This window comes from Amblyraja radiata, chromosome 25, assembly GCF_010909765.2.
Source record: "Amblyraja radiata isolate CabotCenter1 chromosome 25, sAmbRad1.1.pri, whole genome shotgun sequence".
NCBI classification, from domain to species: Eukaryota; Metazoa; Chordata; class Chondrichthyes; order Rajiformes; family Rajidae; genus Amblyraja; species Amblyraja radiata.
The window spans coordinates 29,545,014-29,566,036 of record NC_045980.1 but is presented as its reverse complement, the minus strand read 5'-3'; the positions used below and the strand labels follow the sequence as shown (position 1 = coordinate 29,566,036).

The 21,023-nt window shown below is 43.6% G+C and overlaps 1 protein-coding gene across 2 annotated transcripts in view; it reads right to left on the bottom strand.

Annotated features, from left to right (window-relative positions):
• acads (acyl-CoA dehydrogenase short chain) overlaps positions 1-21,023 on the bottom strand; it is an 88,702-nt gene that overhangs the window by 2,437 nt on the left and 65,242 nt on the right. For both annotated transcript variants that reach the window (XM_033043672.1, XM_033043671.1), the window contains one exon: positions 7,637-7,693. In XM_033043672.1, the coding sequence (XP_032899563.1) occupies positions 7,637-7,693 (57 nt within the window). The remainder of the gene's footprint in view (positions 1-7,636; positions 7,694-21,023) is intronic.

The following is a 21,023-nucleotide window of genomic DNA, read 5'->3' as shown; positions in this document are numbered from 1 at the left end:
CTTTGAAACATTCCACAACTAACAATGCAAAGGGCACTTTAAAGCTGGCAAGATTACATTTTATAACTTTAAAAATATCCAGGATTTTACACATCAAAACACATAGTTGAAATAACACAGTTGCCAAACTATGATTTATGTACATAAATACATGCAAACTCATCACACACTGCCATATTTGATTATTTGCATTGTGTTTTACAATCTTATTCACAGCAGCCAAGTTATGTTTGAATTGCAAATGCTTGCCAACATCTGTAATGATCTATGAGCTTTATTATAGAATTTACAATTCAGAAATGTGTTACTTAGTTCTGCAACGAGGTTTTATAGTCCACTCGACTCCATTTTATAGCACATTTCTAAAGATTCCCAAAAGCACTTGTGTTATTTTGAAGTACAATTACTGCTTTTCACCCGTTTCCCACTGGTGAAAGTGCCACTTATAACCCATAGTCCGTTCCATAGCCCTCCCGCAATCCTGCACTGAAAGGCAAAATAGATAATATGCTCAGACTCTCATACCCCTCAGCTTCCGATTTGGCACATGAGTATTCTTAACTGACAGTGAGTTACATATTCGTAGATCATAGTAAAGTACAGGCTCTTTGGCTAACAATGTCTGTACTGAACACAATGCTAAACTCTCTCAGAGAATCTCTGCAAACAGCAGATCTGTTTCAATTGTTCATCCCAGTTTGGCAAAAGAATAAATCAGGGAAGGTAGTGCATCCGTGGATAACAAGGGAAATCAGGGATAGTATCAAAACAAAAGATGAAGCATACAAATTAGCCAGAAAAAAACAGCCTACCAGAGGACTGGGAGAAATTCAGAGTCCAGCAGAGGAGGACAAAGGGCTTAATTAGGAAAGGGAAAATAGATTATGAAAGAAAACTGGCAGGGAACATAAAAACTGACTGCAAAAGTGAAGAGAAAAAGATTAGCTAAAACAAATGTAGGTCCCTTGCAGTCAAAAACAGGTGAATTGATCATGGGGAACAAGGACATGGCAGACCAATTGAATAACTACTTTGGTTCTGTCTTCACTAAGGAAGACATAAATAATCTGCCGGAAATAGCAGAGGACCGGGGGTCAAATGAAATGGAGGAACTGAGTGAAATCCAGGTTAGACGGGAAGTGGTGTTAGGTAAATTGAATGGATTAAAGGCCGATAAATCCCCAGGGCCAGATAGGCTGCATCCCAGAGTACTTAAGGAAGTAGCCCCAGAAATAGTGGATGCATTAGTGATAGTTTTTCAAAACTCTTTAGATTCTGGAGTAGTTCCTGAGGATTGGAGGGTAGCTAATGTAACCCCACTTTTTAAAAAGGGAGGGAGAGAGAAAACGGGGAATTATAGACCAGTTAGTCTAACATCGGTAGTGGGGAAACTGTTAGAATCAGTTATTAAAGATGGGATAGCAACACATTTGGAAAGTGGTGAAATCATTGGACAAAGTCAGCATGGATTTACAAAGGGTAAATCATGTCTGCCGAATCTTATAGAATTTTTCGAGGATGTAACTAGTAGAGTGGATAGGGGAGAACCAGTGGATGTGGTGTATCTGGACTTTCAGAAGGCTTTCGACAATGTCCCACATAAGAGATTAGTATACAAACTTAAAGCACACGGTATTGGGGGTTCAGTATTGATGTGGATAGAGAACTGGCTGGCAGACAGGAAGCGGGTAGTAAACGGGTTCTTTTCACAATGGCAGGCAGTGACTAGTGGGGTAGCGCAAGGCTCAGTGCTGGGACCCCAGCTATTTACAATATATATTAATGATTTAGACGAGGGAATTGAATGCACCATCTCCAAGTTTGCGGATGACACGAAGCTGGGGGGCAGTGTTAGCTGTGAGGAGGATGCTAGGAGGCTGCAAGGTGACTTGGATAGGCTGAGTGAGTGGGCAAATGCATGGCAGATGCAGTATAATGTGGATAAATGTGAGGTTATCCACTTTGGTGGCAAAAACAGGAAAGTAGACTATTATCTGAATGGTGGCCGATTAGGAAAAGGGGAGCAACGAGACCTGGGTGTCATGGTACACCAGTCATTGAAAATAGGCATGCAGGTGCAGCAGGCAGTGAAGAAAGCGAATGGTATGTTAGCATTCATAGCAAAAGGATTTGAGTATAGGAGCAGGGAGGTTCTATTGCAGTTGTACAGGGTCTTGGTGAGATCACACCTGGAGTATTGCGCACAGTTTTGGTTTCCTAATCTGAGGAAAGACATTCTTGCCATAGAGGGAGTGCAGAGAAGGTTCACCAGACTGATTCCTGGGATGTCAGGACTTTCATATGAAGAAAGACTGGATAGACTCGGCTTGTACTCGCTAGAATTTAGAAGATTGAGGGGGGATCTTATAGAAACTTACAAAATTCTTAAGGGTTGGACAGGCTAGATGCAGGAAGATTGTTCCCGATGTTGGGGAAGTCCAGAACAAGGGGTCACAGTTTAAGGATAAGGGGGAAATCTTTTAGGACCGAGATGAGGAAAACACACCAATATGTGGGAAAGAACTACAGATGCTGGTTTAAATTGAAGATAGACACAAAAAGGTGACCTGTCTTCTAAAGAAGGGTCTCAACCCGAAACGTCACCTATTCAAATGCTGGAGTAACTCAGCGTCTCTGGAAAGAAGGAATGGGTGACATTTCTGACTTCTTCGGACTGATGTCAGGGGAGTGGGCGGTACAGAGATAAAATGTAGTCGGAGACAGTAAGACTGGTAGGAGAACTGGGAAGGGGGAGGGGATGGAGAGAGAGGAAAAGCAAGGGCTATATGAAGTTAGAGAAGTCAATGTTCATACCGCTGGGGTGTAAGCTGCCCAAGCGAAATATGAGGTGCTGTTCCTCCAATTTGCACTGGGCATCACTGACAATGGAGGAGGCCCAGGACAGAAAGGTCTGATTGGGAATGGGAGGGGGAGTTCAAGTGTTGAGCAACGGGGAGATCAGGTAGGATTAGGCGGACTGACCGCCAATGCCTTCTTCCTTAGCAGACGAAGAAGCATGTCTGTGCCAACCTGCTTCAATTTCTACATGTATTGCAGAAAGCATCCTATACAGATGCATCACAACTTGGCTGAGAGAAATGCAGAGAGTTGTGGATGCAGCCCAGACCAACACATAGAGCAGCCTCCCCTCCATTGATTCCATTTCCATTTCACACTGCCCCCTGGGAAAGCAGCCAATGTAATCAAGGACCACTTACATCACCGTCATTCCCTCTTCTCCCTCTCCCGTCGGATAGAAGATACAAAAGCTTGAAAGCACCAACCAACCAGATTCAGGAAGAACAATTTCCCCACTGCTATCAGACTAGTGAATGGACCTCTCATAAGCTACGGGTGTAGTCCGATCTCTCAACCTACCTCACTGCCGCCCTTACACTTAAAAAAAAATCTGCACTTTCTTTATACCTGTAACATTGTATGTTGTAATACTATATTCTGCACTATGGTTATTTTTTCTCTTTGCACTACCTGATATATGGGTTGTTTGTACTCATGCATGGTATGTTGACTGGATAGTATGCATACAATGTTTTCTCACCCGATCAGTGACAATATTAAAACAATTCCATTATTAACTGCGATTAGACTCCCAAACTAATCACCTCTTTCACACTCCCTTCCCAGAGCTGCTGCCACATAATCCTACTCTTAACTACGCAGGGCGGCACGGTGGCGCAGCGGTAGAGGTGCTGCCTTACAGCACTTACTGCGCCAGAGAGCCGGGTTCGATCCTGGCTACGGGGGCTGTCTTCACGGAGTTTGTACGTTCTCACCGTGACCTGCGTGGGTTTCCCCCGGGTGCTCCGGTATCCTCCCACACGCCAAAGACGTACAGGTTTGTAGGTTAATTGGCTTGCTATAAATGTACAAATTGTCCCCAGTGTGTGTTGGATAGTGTTAATGTGTGGGGATCACTGGGCTCAGACACAGTGGGCTGAAGGGCCTGTTTCTGCGCTGTATCTCTAAACTAAACTGAACCAAACTACACCTCATTTGGTTATTCTGTTATTGCACACCAGGGTTATTTTCTACGCGACTTTAGATTGCACTACAATCTCTGCACCATCTGCTGTTTTGCATTTGTCATTGTATTTATTACTTTACTTGTTAACTTTATAGTTTACGCTATAAGCTTCATACGGACAAGGAATTTCATTGCACCCTGGTGTACATGACAATAAACAAATCGAATCTAGAGATAGACACAAAAAGCTGGAGTAACTCAGCGTGTCAGGCAGCATCACTGGAGAAAAATAGGTGAGGCTTCAGACTCAACATAATCCTTCTTCAGACTCAACATAATCCGACCTGAAACGTTAGCTATTTTTTTCCTCCAGAGATGCTGCCTGTTACTCCAGTTACTCCAGCATTTTGTGCCTATATTTGGTATGAGCCAGCATCTGCAGTTCCTTCCTGCACAATCTAATATAGAAGGAACTGCAGATGCTGGAAAATTGAAGGTAGACAAAAGTGCTGGAGAAACTCAGCGGGTGCGGCAGCATCTATGGAGCAAAGGAAATAGGCAACGTTTCGGGCCGAAACCCTTCTGGGTTTCGGCCCGAAACGTTGCCTATTTCCTTCGCTCCATAGATGCTGCCGCACCCGCTGAGTTTCTCAGGCACTTTTGTCTGCCTAATATAGAGTGTCTTTCTTTTGAAGGAGGCTACTTTGGCCAATCTAACAATTTCACTGGCTTGTCAGGAAACGATGCTGATGTCAAAAACATTTTTGCGTTTTACCTCTTCCTATTTGTATTACCGCACAATTATTTAAATTTAGTTTAGTTTAGAGATACAGCGCAGAAACAGTCTGCGATCCCCGTACACTGGCGCTATCCTACACACTGGGGACAATTTACAATCTTTACCATAGCCAAATAACCTACAAACCTGTACATTTTTTTGGAGTGGGGGAGGAAACTGGAGCACCCGGAGAGAATCCACGCAGTCACGGGGAGAAGGTACAAACTCCGTACAGACAGCACCCGAAGTCAGGATCGAACCTGTGTCTCTAGCGCTATAAGACAGCACCACTACCACTGCACCACCTCTGGTGCCACCTCTGCATCTTCATCATTTGCAGGCTCTCAGCAGGTTCATTGCTCCAGTCCCAGAGTAAACTATCCAAGCGAATGCATTTTATGATATACTGTAAGTATCTACAGTCAGCATTACGTAACCAAAGAAATAATGAGAGTCAAAATTCAGAAATCAGGGTTATATTCATTCGAAGGAGCTCTGTGTGAACAGAGATTTCATCATTCCTGTGTAATTAATCAAGCTTTCTTGGCAATTGCATTTCATTTCGATTGTTAAGTGTTTCAAAAACCTTTCCTTTTTCTCTTTCAGGTTTTATTAATGTGAGCCGTCAAAATGAATTTCCCTCTCAGTAGAAGTTCCTTTTGTCATTTTTGCACAATTTAGAATTCATTTAAAAAAATAAAATTTGAGCCAAATTTCTCTCATCATCTGTTTCAGAGTCAGTAGAGGATTTAAATAAATTACAGGCAATACATTAGTTAACTCTAGAGAGGCTCTGGCCCATTGACTATTTATAGTTTTTCTTTTTTTATGCTTCAAGAAGCGAACCAATATGCATTAAACAAAAATCACATTTATATCTAATCCAGCAGTAGATAGACACAAAATGGTGCAGTAACTCCATAGGTCAGGCAGCTTTCCTGGAGAAAAAGGATGGGTGACGTTTCTGGTCAGAACCATTCTTCAGTCTTGAGTCATCCATCTTTTTTCTTCAGAGATGCTGCCTGACCCGCTGAGTTACTTCAGCACTTTGTGTTTATCTTCGGTATAAATCAGTGCCTGCAGTTCCTTCCTACACATCTAATCCAACAGGGTTGGTTTTGAAGAAAGTATCCGGGCTGTAAAGCGGAATAACGCATACCCAATAAGCGAGTTTGGTATCCCGAAAAACGCAAGGAAACTTTTGGGATTTGTCAAAGGTCACCGCGATAAACATTCTCGGGTGCTGAGCTGCTGCACGTATACAGAGCTGCGTTTCATCCGTGGTCAGGATCGAACCCGGGTCTCCGGCGCTGCAAGCGCTGTTGAATTGCTACTGGGCCGTCCCCATCCCCTCCCGAGTGTCCCATCCCTGTCCGGGGGCGGCTGGAGATGTCCGCGATGACCCTGGCCTGACTGGACACCGGCCCTGAGCAGTGGCGGACCAGGCTAATTTCCTGTACCGCAGGGTTAACCGACAGCCCTGGACTGACGGGACACAGGCCCGGAGCAGTGGAGTCAGCGCTTCTTCTCCAAAGAAGTACAGGTTTGTAGGTTAATTGGCTTCATTGTAATTGTAAATTGTTCCGTGAGAGAGAGTGAGAGTGAGAGTGAGAGTGAGAGTGAGAGTGAGAGTGAGAGTGAGAGTGTGTGTGTGTGTGTGTGTGTGTGTGTGTGTGTGTGTGTGTGTGTGTGTGTGTGTGTGTGTGTGTGTGTGTGTGTGTGTGTATATCGCTGGTCGGCTCGGACTCAATGGGCCTGTACAGTAAACTCACATCTGAGAGATGATGTCTGAACGCCTCCAAGTCAGAACCCTACCCCAATGTTGTGCTCACCTATCATATTATTATCTGACAATTGTATTTGATTTTCTCTTTAATTTTAGCTTCTTTGAAGCTTTCAACGCCATTTCTGTTTTAAGTTGAGTGAAGAGATCGGCCCTGTGTATCACAGAGAATCTGCTTCCAAAGAGCATCCCAGACGTGAAGCAAATGCCGAGCATGTTTGGAATTATGTAGGAGTGAAGTCGAGGGTGAAGATGTACAAATGTGAAGGCACATTCACAGAACATTAAGGAGCTAATCGTGCATTTCTAATGGCTTGCCACTTTTCCGACCCTCAATAATTTTAGTGATGAAATCTAACATAATAGCCCAGAAAAACAACGACAGGATACAAACTTTGAAATACGTGCACATAGAACTTTCATAGGATTTCACTGTTCTCCAAAATATTCACCAGGTATCAGAGTGGGCAAATGCCGCCAGCATTGCTCTGTAACTAGACGTGCAGAGATGGGGAGCAAGAACTGAACCATTCTACTATCTGAAGAAGGGTCCCGGCCCGAAACGTCACCCATCCTTTTTCTCCAAAGATGCTGCCTGACCAGCTGAGTTACTCCAGCACTTTGTGTCTACCTTTGGTATAAACCAGCACCTGCAGTTCCTTTTCACCCTCTACCTTACTGGAAACCCTCAAACTATCTTTAATCGGACTTCACTGGACTTTAACTTGCACTAAACGTTATTCCTTTTATCCTGTATTTGTACATGGAGAATGACTTGATTGTAATCATGCATAGTCTTTCTGTTGACTGGATAGCACCCAGCATAAAAGCTTTTCACTGCACCTTGGTACATGTGACAATAAACTAATCCAAATCATCTATATCCCATTAGACGCGTACCCTAACCATACTACAAATTCTGATTAAAATCAGAACTAGGGAATCAGATGAGGAACTCATTGCACGGGGAAATTCTGGTGAGAATTAGCAGCCACACCCTATATGGGCACACCATTTTACCACAAAATGCTATAACTGACCTAATGCATGTTGCAATCAAAACTAGGCAATGAAGAACCTCAACACTTACTTTATGAGCGATAGATGTTGCAGCCTCTGATGCTGCCAGTTTGGCCATTGCAGCTTCCTGTAAATGAGGAGGGAACATGTCAAAGCATCAGTAGCATTTTAATGCACGCACAATTTATACATTATGTTCAGACTTCACTGCCAGTTTCAACATTTATATTAATGCTAATATTAAATATACTCTGCAACTATTTGAATACATTTCTACCCCGCTTTAAGTGGCAGGACTGGATCCGGAGAACGTGATGATGCCTTGCTCCCAGGTTCCCGTTTCTTGGGTAAGAGACTCAATTCTACTGTTTGATGAATTCTGCAGTTGTAGCAACAGTGAACCAACTGCACAAGTGCCAAGGCTCTTCATGTTTTTTTTTACGTTCAAAAGCTTTTGATCATCACTTTCCGTTTCTGGCCAGTGTTTGTCCCACAGGTCTGTACAGATGGTCTTGGATGCTTAGTAGGTTTGAAGCTGGAATAAAACAGTAGCAGGCGGGCGGCAGCTCTCTGTATGCACTATCAGTGTTTCTTGCAGTGGCACCATCTCATTTACTTTACAGCAAGTCAGGGCTGCCGTTAGTTATACAGCGTTATTAAATAGACAAGAGGATGCATTGCCTTTAACTATGTGTCTATTTCCCCCCCATTAAGTGGTACACTGCAACCTGGAATGCTCTGTGTATTTAGCAGCCTATTAAGAAAAACATAAAACCTTATGAAGACAATACAAAATGTCAGAGGTTCGTTAAAGTGACAGGCGCTACAATAGCTCCTGAAACTAGAGCTGACAAATACCAGTCAATTAACAGGTTTGAACGTATTAAAATTATAAATAGAAAACTGGTAAAGTAGTAAAATGTAATATACAGCTTTTCAAGATGATCACAAGGGCGTATAATAAATCGTGACCAAGCCGTGATTTCCTTAGAAGGCTTAAGAAGTCCAGCTTGTCCCCAAACAACCCTCGCTAACTTCTACAGATGCACCGTGGAAAGCATTTTATTGGATGCATCACAGCTTGGTTTGGGAACAGCTGCATCTCAGATGGCAAGAAATTGCAGTGATGCAGCCAGACCATCACACAAACCAACCTCCCTTCCATTGATTCTATTTACGGCTCATGCTGCCCCGGCAAGGCCAGCAGCATAATCAAGGACTCTTCTCTCCTCTCCCATCAGGCAAAAGGTATGCACATTATGCACAAAACGCACACCTCCATATTCAAGGATAATTTCTTCCCAGCTGTGACCAGGCGACTGTATCATCCTACCACAACCAGAGAGTGGTGCTGAACTACTATCTACCTCATTGGTGAATCTCAGACTATCTTTGCAATCATGTATTGTCTTTCCACTGACCGGTTAGCATGCAACAAGAGCTTTTCACTGTACCTCGGTACACGTGACAAAAAACTAAACTGATTTAAAGATTTATTATGAAACTAAATGGCCGCGTATTCTGCACTTTGATCAGTAACAAAACAAACCCGGAAGTCCGAAACTTTTCAGTCACATTCATCATAAGGATGTGTACTCCACTTTAGTTTTTCTAAATTCGCCCATGAAGACCTTCCACGGTTCAAATGAGCCCTAATTTTCACTTTTCCCCATTTTATTTTAAAGATCAATTTACGAAATAGTCATTATTTGGGTGGAAATTGACATAGTACCTTTGGTGTACCTGAACGTAAAGAGAAACTGAATATTAGCCTTACAGCACCAGAGACCCGGGTTCAATCCTGACTACGTCTGCTGTTTGTATGGGAGTTTGTACGTTCTCCCTATGACAGCGTGGGTTTCCTACGAGATCTTCAGTTTCTTCCCACACTACAAAGGCGGACAGGTTTGTAGGTATATAGGCTTGGTGTAAATATTAAATTGTCCCTAGTGTGTGTAGGATAGTCTTAATGTGCGGGGATCGCTGGTCGGTGCGGACTCGGTGGGCCGAAGGGCCTGTTTCCATGCTGTATCCCTAAACTAAATATTCAGCTTTTAAACTCCCTTTAAATGTGACTAAAATGTCTAGACTCGAACATGATAGAGCTCGAGGGGCTAGTGGAATCAAGGGATATGGGGAGAAGGCAGGCACGGGTTATTGATTGGGGATGATCAGCCATGATTGAGCAAAGGGAAAGATACAGCAGGCAGAATACAGTTCTCTGCTTTGGAATGTAACATGGTACAATGTCTGCAAAAGGTAGAAGTGAATTGGCCAGTACCCCAGCTTATAGGAGGACCGTTCAAAAGCCTGATAACAAAGGGGAAGAAGCTGTTCCTGAATCTGGTGGTGCGTGCTTTCGAGCTTCTGTACCTTCTGCCCGTCTGGAGTGGGGAGAGGTGGGAATGACCGGGATAGGAAAAGTGTGGAGTTCAGGGAGAAAGTAATGGCCGGAAGCTTGTGGCCCACCATTTGGCAATTGATCAGCCATGATCATATTGAGTGGCGGTGCAGGCTCGAAGGGCCGAATGGCCTACTCCTGCACCTAATTTCTATGTTTCTATGATCACAATGAATGGCGGTGCTGGCTCGAAGGGCCGAATGGCCTCGTCCTGCACCTATTTTCTATGTAATGCTGGTCAGGAGCTGCAAAGAAACAAATGCCAGAAATTGTAAACATTGTCTTAGATGAAAGCGCTCACAAAGTAACCACTGAGGCATTCGATCAAACATTGCAAGATCTTAGACACAATAATAATTTAATGGGAGGTGTTACTTCAGTGTTAGCTGAAAATTTTGATCAAACGTGAGCAGTAATTTTACAAAGCAGATGGGACCGAGCAGATGAATTAAAAGCCTGTATTAAAGCATCACATAACTTGGAAAATGTTAAACAATCACACTTGAAGAGCAACATGCGGGGGCATTTGTCAAGCAATCCAACTGCGAGAATTTGCTTTGAATTGACTGAAATTAGGAAATGTGGAAATTAAACAGTAAAGCTCAGCAGGAACCATTTTGATGAAATGCTTGGGCCGAATTGCAGCATCCCTTCATGATCTGATGCACGCTGCTTTCACAAATGTCACCCAATGCTATTTGAATCATCAATGGTTGTGTGAAGGAGCAGTGCAGTGCGGGCCAATGCAGTGCAACAATGAAGTCTCAAAGAGGCTGTCTGCTTTCAAAGTCTCCAAGAAAACCTATACAATATAAATCCACTAACATGGTGACAGATATTGATGAGGCTCTACATCTTCCTGTTTAATTTTTAGACACACTACATAACATAATCATAAACTAAACTCGTGAGAGGAATAGATCGGGTAAACGCAGTCTTTTGTCCAGAGCAGGAATCGATAACCAGAGGGCATGCTTTAGTTTAGAGATACAGCGTGGACACAGGCCCTTAGACCCACCGAATATGTGCCGACCAGTGATCCCCGCACACTCACACTATCCTACCCTAGCGGGGCCAATTTACATTTATTACATGCCAGTTAGTCAACAAACTTGTACGTCTTTAGAGTGTGGGAAGAAACCGGAGTTCCCGGCGAAAAACCCGCAGGTTACAGGGAGAACGTACAAACTCCGTACAGACAGCACCCGTAGTCAGGATCGAACCTGGGTCTCTGGTGCTGTAGAGCAGCAACTCTACCGCTGCACCACCGTGCCGCGTACAAACAATGGGTTTAAGATGAGGTGGGAGGATTTCATAGGAATCCGATGAGTAACTTTTTTTACACAAAGGGCTGTGAGTGTATGGAACGAGCTGCCGGCGGAGGTAGTTGAGGCAGATACTTTCATAACATTTAAGCAGCATTTAGACAGGGAACCAGAGCCCTCGGAGGAAAACCACGTGGTCACTGGAAGGATGTGCAAACTCCGCAGAGACAGCACCTGAGGTCAGGATCGAACCCTGGTCTCCTGCGCTGTGAGGCAGTGGCTCTACCAACTGCACCACTGGGTCGCCCCGGAAGCACAAAGTACTTTATATTCCATTAAAGACAAAGAGTCCTTTGAAAAGATACAGTGCACTTAAGTTGACTACTAAAAATGCCAAGATACAAATTGCATGAGACGATGCAGTGAAATAACGGTCCAGTTGACACATTTCACAGAAATCCTCTCTCAATTCTAATGCCTCCAATCCACATAATGGGCTTTTCTGATGTAATATAAAACCGACCCAGACAATCAGCCAGCCTCTCAACCCTTTGCAAGTCAGTCTATAAACGACAAAACAGTAATGATACAGATTTAGATGTTTTCACCAATTAAATTCATTCTGGGTAGATAAGGCATAGTTTGACCTTGAATCCCAGATGCAGCTTTAAAAACATCGACTTACTGTGAGTGTGTTATCTCCTTGATCACATATAATCCAAATAACAATCAGAGCATCTGAACTGCTCTGCTGCTAAGAGACATTACATTGTAAGAAAACATTACCCTTCTAATCCAAATGTAATACTGGAGGACGTAGGAAAGACATGCTCTCTGTTAGATCATAGGAAAGAGGCGCAGGATCTGACCATTTAGCCCCTCGAGTCTTCTCTGCTATTCAATAAACTTGCAGCTGATTCTGATTATTGCTCTCAATTCACCTTTCTAATCCCTTTAACCCTTAATTTCCCTTTGGCCTAAAAATATTTCCAGACTTTTAGGCCCAAAATCCACGGCGGCAAGGTTTGCAGCGGTAGAGTTGCTGCTTTACAGCGCCAGAGACCCGGGTTCGATCCTGACTACGGGTGCTTGCGGTACGAAGTTTGGGCGTTCTCCCCGTGACAGCTATGGTTTCCTACGAGATCTTCAGTTTCCTCCCACACTCCAAAGACGTAGGTTAATTGGCTTGCTATAAATGTAAATTGTCCCTAGCGTGTGTAGGATAGTGTTAGTGTGTGGGGATCTCTGGTAGGCGCGGACTAGGCGGGCCGAAGATACAGTGCCTGTTTCCGCACTGTATGTCTAAACTTAACTAAATGAAACACCTTGAATATGACTTGGAATTTGGACCTTTCAGGGAACTAGAGAATTCCAAAGATGAAAATTCTCAGAGAAAAACTTACTCCCACTGTCTAGCATGAGACTATGTCCCCTGGTTCCAGATTCCCCATCAGGGGAAACATCCTCACTTCATTCAATGAATCTTGACGCAAAATGCTGGAGTAACTCAACGGGTCTTAAGTATGGAAGCCTGAGGTTTCCTTGAAGCTGCTCATGTAGCTTAGTTTAGAGATACAACCCGGCCACCCAAGTCCACATCAATCATTGATCACCCATTTATACTAGTTCTATGTTGTCCCAATTTGTCATCCACTCCCTACACATTAGATGCAATTTTACATTGGCCATATAGCCTACAAACCAGCATGTGGTTAAGATGTGGGAGGAAACCGGAGCACCCAGAGGAAACCCACGCGGTCATAGGTAGAATGAGAAAACTCCACACAGACAGCACTGGAGGTTAGGATCGAACCCAGGACTCTGCCCCTGTTCTAGCAGAATTTAGAAGGGAAACCAAAGGGAAAGCCTTTATAATGACCGGTACAGTACACAGTAGTGTTCATAGCAATCTATAATTGTGCCTCTTTATCATGGATGAATACAACATCCAGTTTGGTTTAGAGATACAGCGGGGAAGCATGCCCGTAGTCAGGATCAAACCTGAGTCTCCGACGCTGTGTGCGCTGTAAAGCAGCAACTCTCCCGCTGTGCCATCGTGCCACCCAGATCTCTGTATCTCTGCTGGCTCTTTGAAAAAGCTATCATTCCATATAATTTCTCCTTAGCCTTAGAGTTATCCCCTTTCCAAATGCACACATTCAATTGATTCATGAAAAGCTCTGTTGCAACTGCTTCTGTAACTCTTTTCAAAGACAAGATCACCAAAGGCCAACTGTTATTCCAAGCCAAAGACAGACAAAAAACGCTGGAGTAACTCAGTGGGTCAGACAGCATCTCTGGAGAAAAGGAATAGGTGACGTTTCGGGTCGAGACCCTTCTTCGGTTTAAACCAGCATCTGCCGTTCCTTCCTACACATACCTATCCCATAGCTTTTACACAGAGAGTGGTGAATCTGTGGAATTCTCTGCCACAGAAGGTAGTTGAGGCCAGTTCATTGGCTATATTTAAGAGGGAGTTAGATGTGGCCCTTGTGGCTAAAGGGATCAGGGGGTATGGAGAGAAGGCAGGTATGGGATACTGAGTTGGATGATCAGCCATGATCATATCGAAGGGCCGAATGGCCTACTCCTGCACCTATTTTCTATGTTTCTATGTTTCTAAGCCGCTGTTATTCAAAGACAGGAACGCACACAGAAAAAAAGGATCAATCATGGCAATGGTATTCACTGATGGAAGAGAGAACAGATCACTCATTCAGAATAACTAAAAGAAGAAAGATTTTCAGAATAGCTCACCATATTTCCTAAAGGCCATAGGCAGGTGAAGCCTGCAAACATTTAAAAAAAAAATCATATCTATGGAAGAAAATAACTCTTGGAAATAGTTAATGTCCATAAAAATACATCACTGATCTGAACGGTGGGTGAGCCTTGAATGTGAAAAGAGCGTTGTTGCTTAGAATTGTGAGTTGTGCTTTCTAACGAGAGGCCCAAGTAGATGGATCCGACCCAAAACGTCCCCTATTCCTTTTCTCCAGAGGTGCTGCCTGACCCGCTGAGTTACTCCAGCATTTTGTGTTCATCTGAAAAAAAAGGTACCGATGGATGCAAGGCATTACTTTACAGTGCAGTCTAGAATGTGAAGTTGCCTTTGCCTTGGGTTAAAGTCAAGGGGCAGGGGCAGGGGCACCGGGGAAGAACCTGGCGAGGAACGTTGTCTCTTCTAAAACACAATGGTCATGCAGCAAAGTATCTCTCGAAAATGAAAGTAATAGAAGCACAAGTCAGCTTTTCCAGACTGAAGAAGTCACGACCCGAAACATCACCCATTCCTTCTCTCCAGAGATGCTGCCTGTCCCGCCGAGTTACTCCTGCATTTTGTGTCTATCTTCAATTTAAACCAGCATCTGCAGTTTCTTCCTACAGATTAATTTGGACTGCAGCTTGCTACTTATCATTCATCTCTTTTTTTGAATAGGGGCATTGCATCTGCAGTTTTACAATTGCTAGCACCACTCAAGAAGCTGGAACATTTTAGAAAATCACCATAAATATCATAAACTGGGTAAATATCATAAACTGGGTATTCAAATGATGTCACGCGCTCTAGACGGCTGTGCCGACGCATGAAGACGCGTGATGATGCGCGCGACCGTCGTGCAACCGTCGCACGTCAGTCACTACCGGCCTGTCACGTAAATGACGGCCAAGTGGGACAGGCCCTTGAGAGCTCTGCAAATGTAATCTCGCGCAGGGAGGCAAAATTCCACTAACACGGTCTTCTTAAGTAATTATGGTCCCTTGCTGTAGATGAAAAATGTGCAGGTGCAAGCATGGTAGCACAAAACAACTCATGAACAAATTTGAAGGACATAAGAAATTGCAGATGCTGGAATCTTGAAAAAAAAAACAAAGTGCTGGGGAAACTCAACGGGTCAGGCAGCATCTGTGGCGGGAATGGACAGGCAACATTTCAGAGCAGGACTCTTCTTCAGACTTCAGATCTCCTTTAACTATTTCTCCTCTCACATTAAACCTAGATCCTTTAGCTTTAGTGTGTAGGAAGGAACCGCAGATTATGATTTATACCGAAGATAGATACAAAGTGCCAGAGCAACTCTGCGGGTCAGGCAGCATCTCTGGAGAAAAGGAATAGGTGACGTTTCGTGTCGAGACCCTTCTTCGGTTTAAACCAGCATCTGCAGTTTTAGACTCCCCCACCTTTAGAAACTGAAGAATAAATTTAACTAAATAAACTTCCCTCCACACCATGACAACTCAAATTGTATCTCAGTGTGCCAGTTTGCCCCAAATAATGGACTGGAGCAGTAATCGAATCTTCAGTCAGCTTTCATTACGTTTCCAATAAGGGATGCTACCTGTGGTTATTGAAGCAGGCTTTATCTTGTCCCTTAAGGAGGGGATCCATCTTCTGTTTCGAAACCCCTTTGCAAAATACTGTCACCCGTTTTGATAACTGTTGCGCAGCTAAATTCTGGATGAGTAGGAAGGAACTGCAGATGCTGGCTTATACCGAAGATAGACACAAAGTGCTGGAGTAACTCAGTGGGTCAGGCAGCATCTCTGGAGAAAAGGAATAGGTGACATTTCGGGTCTGAACCCTTTTTCAGACTGAAGTCTGAAGAAGGGTTCCGACCCGAAACGTCACCTATTCCTTTTCTCCAGAGATGCTGCCTGACCCGCTGAGTTACTCCAGCACTTTGTGTCTAAAATTCTGGATGACGTTGATCACACTGAGCTTGCCCCTTTCATCACAGAGACCTTCTGCCAGTGGGTAGCCACTAAATGCTGGAGTAACTCAGCGGGACAGGCAGCGTCTCTGGAGGGAAGGAATGGGTGACGTTTCGGGTCGAGGCCCTTCTGCAGTTCTTTCCTACACACATCTTCTGCCAGTAGGCTGTGCTATCTATCCGCAACACTCTGAATCTCTGCCTTGGATTTGAAAAAGTTTCCAAAGGGGGGCACATCACAAGGAAATGTTTAAAAAAAACAATGTTATGCCTATGTTCCCTAATATTAATTTGTGCTCAGATCATTAATGCATCATTCCACAATGTGTGTTGAGATAAACAAAAACTTGAAGAATATAATCCTTACAAGCTTACTTAAACCTGGAGTATTATGATTTCTATATTCTGTCTGTGGAAGCTTAGGCAAGAAAGATCAATGTTCCTGCTGTTCCTGGTTTCTTTTCGGCAATTCTATACAAAAGCCTTCAGATGGATGCCTTGGTATTATCTACAGTTCACGCTGGTATGGACTGAATAGCTTCTGACACAAAGAGGCCTCTGTAAAATTCAATGGCATGCTCAAGAAAAAATAGAGACTTAACTTGACTAAGCTCTATAGATTTTTGTAATGAATGGTGGTGGTGGTTCTGTTAAATCGGAACATTTGCTGGGGAACTCCGAGGCTTCTTATCTGCAGACAAGCAGAAGGGATGTGGTAGATTCTAAGGCAACAACAGGTAAGGAGGTGGGAAAGTTTGGGGACAGTGCTTCTTTAACAACTGCAGGTGTTTGTAAGTGATTTAACACACAGCTGCCTCCCGAGCACACAGCTGAGGATGACAAAGGAACAATTATACAGGGGTATCATGAGGGCAGCTGTGCATTGTGACTGGGCACAAAGCCAGAGCAGATGGTTGTTCAAAGTTGTGTCTTTAGGAAAAAGCCATGAACAGAAGACAGCTACTTAGATCATTTTACATTTGCATGATGATTGACTTAATGAGTTATGGATCACTGTGCTTGCTCTGTTTTAGTTTTAAAGATTCATTCACAGGATGTGCATGTCATGATCAAGGCCAGCAGTAATTGCCCATTTCGAATCTTCCTTGAGAAGATGTCAAAGAGTCCGAGCTGATCGGCACAGAAACAGACCCTTTGGCCGACCACATCCATTGCAACAGGGCGCAGCGGTAGAGTTGCCACCTTACAGCGTCAGAGACCAGGGTTCCATCCTGTCCACGGCTGCTTGTCTGTATCATGGCGTTTGTACGTTCTCCCCGTGACCTGCGTGGGTTTTCTCCAGGATCTCCGGTTTCCTCCCACACTCTCCCACAAGACGCACAGGTTTGTGGGTTAATTGGCTTAGTACAATTGTAAATTGTCCCTCGTGTGTGTGTAGGATAGTGTGAGTGTGCGGGGATCGCTGGTCGGCGCAGACTCAGTGGGCCGAGGGGCCTGTTTTCACTCTGTATCTCTAAACTAAAGTAAACTTTTTGTCTCTCTACATTGATCCCATTTGTTCCATATCCTTGCTTTTTTTAGTGCCTGTCTAAACCTCTCTCAAATGTAGTGACTGCTTCCGACTTCACCACCTCTTCTGCCGTGAATTTCAGAGGTCTACCATCAAAGGGATCTACAGGAAACGCTGCCGCCTCAGAGAGACAGCTAATATAATTAAAGATACACACCACTCTCATCTGTACCACATTCTCATCTCATTGGGAATGTGGTCGAGGCGCCTGAGAACCGTGACCTCCAGGTTCAAGAACAGCTTCTTCACATTAACCATCAGGGTACTGAACTACATTGCACAACTCTAACTACAACCCTACCTCAGCAACAATCTACAGTGGGCTTTGTTTAGGTTGCACAACGTACTTCAGTTTATTTATTTTTAGTTTCAAGATAGTGTAGAAACAGGCCCTTCGGCCCACCGAGTCACGCCGGCCAGCGATCGATCACCAGTATACTAGTTCTATACTAGTAAACAAAAGCATTTCACTGCACCTCGGTACAATAAACTAAACGAATTAACCTCATCTAAGTGAACATTATGTGAGGAGAAATCTTTGTTAAGAAGCAATAAATTACTATAAACTATCCTGTTAGTGACAAGAAATTGGCCACAGCCTTCAATTCCCTGAGATCCTGGAAAGGCCTCCAATACAGCAATTTATGCATACATCAGTGTTTATTTTGTGAACCAGGTTTCAGTGCAATCTAAATATAAATTAATGGAAATGTTCCACCCACCCCTAGCTTATTTGAAAATGCAACAATGGACCTCACATCCCCTCATACTGCACTGACAAACTATTATACTGAAGTTTATATTTGACAATTTCAGTTTTTATTATCGGATTTAATCTGGTCCTGAGGAAATTGGTATTCCAGTCAACTAAGCACAGTTAATATTTTGCTGACAATTCTGAACTCTGAAATATCTCAGTATCTGTTATGTATACAATGCCAAGGGAGCATATTGTCTGCATTGGTTGATTATTTTGCTGATGGGTTTCCTGAATTGGTCGACAGTAGATAAGTTGAACAGTTAATTACAACCTCCTAGCAATTTTCAGTTGCAACTTTACTAATTTGATTTCAGAATTTCATTGCACCCTCTGTAATGTGTTTCCAACTCCACTATTTTCTAGATAAGACACAAAAAGCTGGAGTAACTCAGCGGGACAGGCAGCATCTCTGGAGAGGAGGAATGGGTGAGGTTTTGGGTCGAGACCCTTCTTCAGACTGGTTAGGAATAAGGGAAACGAGAGATATAGACGATGATGTCTTTTCTGGGCTCTGCCCCTATGCATCCTCAATTATTGTTGCTCTGCCGTTAACAGTCTTGGGCCTGAACCCTCCAATAACCCCTTAAAGTGCCACTGCATCCTTTAATATGTTCCTTTATGACTCTTCCCCTTTCGTTTCATTTGGCTCTCCTGCTCAATAACACTTGCATGTAATACAATTTTCTATATTAAAAGCTGCTATAATGATGTACGTTATTGTCACAGTGAAGATCTAGGGGAAAGATGATTTTCTAAACGCTTTCAGTACTCACCTGAGATGCGATGAAAGCAATACTTGGGAATGAATAATATCCCCACAGAGTGCGACATGTGGAATGAGGACACAAACATTCTGTTCAAACTCGTTATATTATTAAATAACCCTATTCCCTCTTCTGATAAAATTCTGCCAGTTTGTATTCATTCCTCGAGTAAAGTAGGAACCAAATTGGAACTAAACAGATATATCTTTTCAATCCACTCGATTCTTTGCTCTAACGGTAAACCCTCTATACCGGAAAGTCAAACCTATTTTCTCAGGTGTATAAGTAAGCATAAGCAGGGACTACCATTCAGCCCATCTAGGGTGACATGATGGGGCTGATCATCATTTCTCTGCTCCATCACCATTTCCCTTGAATCTTCCAAGATCCAAAAAATTATTAATCTCTATTTTTGAATGCAATCAATGACCATGCAACTGGCAATCAGGTTATCAGGTAACTGAACCATCCTCCCACAACTAGATAGCAGTTCTTGTGGGTTTTCTCCAGATGTTCCGGTTTCCTCCCACACTCCAAGGTCATACAGGTTTGTAGGTTAATTGGCTTTGGTAAAAATCGTAAATTGGCCCTACTATGTTGGATATTGCTAGTGTACAGGGGTGATCGCTGTACGAAGAAGGGTTTCAGCCCGAAACGTTGCCTATTTTCTTTGCTCCATAGATGCTGCTGCACCCGCTGAGTTTCTCCAGCACTTTTGTCTACCATCATTAATTATCTCTTTCCAGTTGCTACAGAATTAGACCTACACGGCCTGCACCTAGATGATTCCTCAACGTATTGATCCAGAAGTCAATTCTTTTTCTCTCTCTCTCCATCATTCATCAAGTAGAAATTTCTTATTCGAGGCAGTTAACCGAAAGAGAAACAAGTTGTCTCTAGCAGCAACGTGTGAACAATAATGGAATTTACAGAAATAGCTTTCAATCATACTTTGCAATGTCACAACTTTGAAATTGATCATTCCTTTTCCTTTCAGCAATGAGTGTTTTGTTATTATTGTGAGCAGGGCAGATCAGGAGCAATTCCGTCCGGGGGGGGGGGAACACCCCGGCATTCGAATTTTCCATTTTGTCAGATTGCAACAAAAAAAAAGATGTTTTCTGTGTATTGTATAATTGCAGCTGTGTTTCTGTAGAATGCAGCATTGTAGCTTTGAAGATTATGTCAGAAATAATCAATTGCTTGCTCAGTTCAAAACTGCTCCCTCTTTCGTCAAAATAAAAGGAACTCCACTATTTTTGTAAATGTGATTAAACGGTAACCAAATTCCACATCCCATACATTACTTATTAAGTTTAGTTTAGAGATACAGGCCGGAAACAGGCCCTTCGGTCCACCGAGTCCGCACCGACCAGCGATCCCCGCACATTCACGCTGTCCCACACAGACTAGGGACAACTTACACTAACACCAAGCCAATTAAGCAATGTACGTCTGGGAGGAAACCGAAGATCTCGGAGAAAACCCACACAGGTCACGGGGAGAACGTACAAACTCTGCACAGACAGCACCCGTCGTCGGGATCGAACCCGGGTCTCCAGCGCTGCATTCGCTGTAAGGCAGCAACTCTACCGCTGTGCCACCGTGACGCCCCCTGGGGGGGGGGCACATCTCAGTGCACATTCACCATGTGGATTTATTCCCGATGCCCCGGTTTCCTCTCACATCCTGAAGACACGCGGGTTTGTGGGATAATTGGCCTCTGTAGATTCAGGGACAGTTTCTACCCAGCTGTTATCAGGCAACTGAACCATCCTACCAACAACGAGAGGCCATAAGGTCAAAAGGAATAATAGAATTAGGCCATTCGGCTCATCAAGTCTGCTCTGACGTTCAATCATGGCTGATCTATCTCTCTCTCTCCCAACCCTATTCTCCTGCCTTCTCCCCATAACTCCAGACACTAGAGCAGCCCTGAGCTACTGTCTACCTCATTGGAGACCCTCGGACTATCTTTGATTGGACCTTATCTGGCACTTATCATGTATCAGTACACTCTCGAT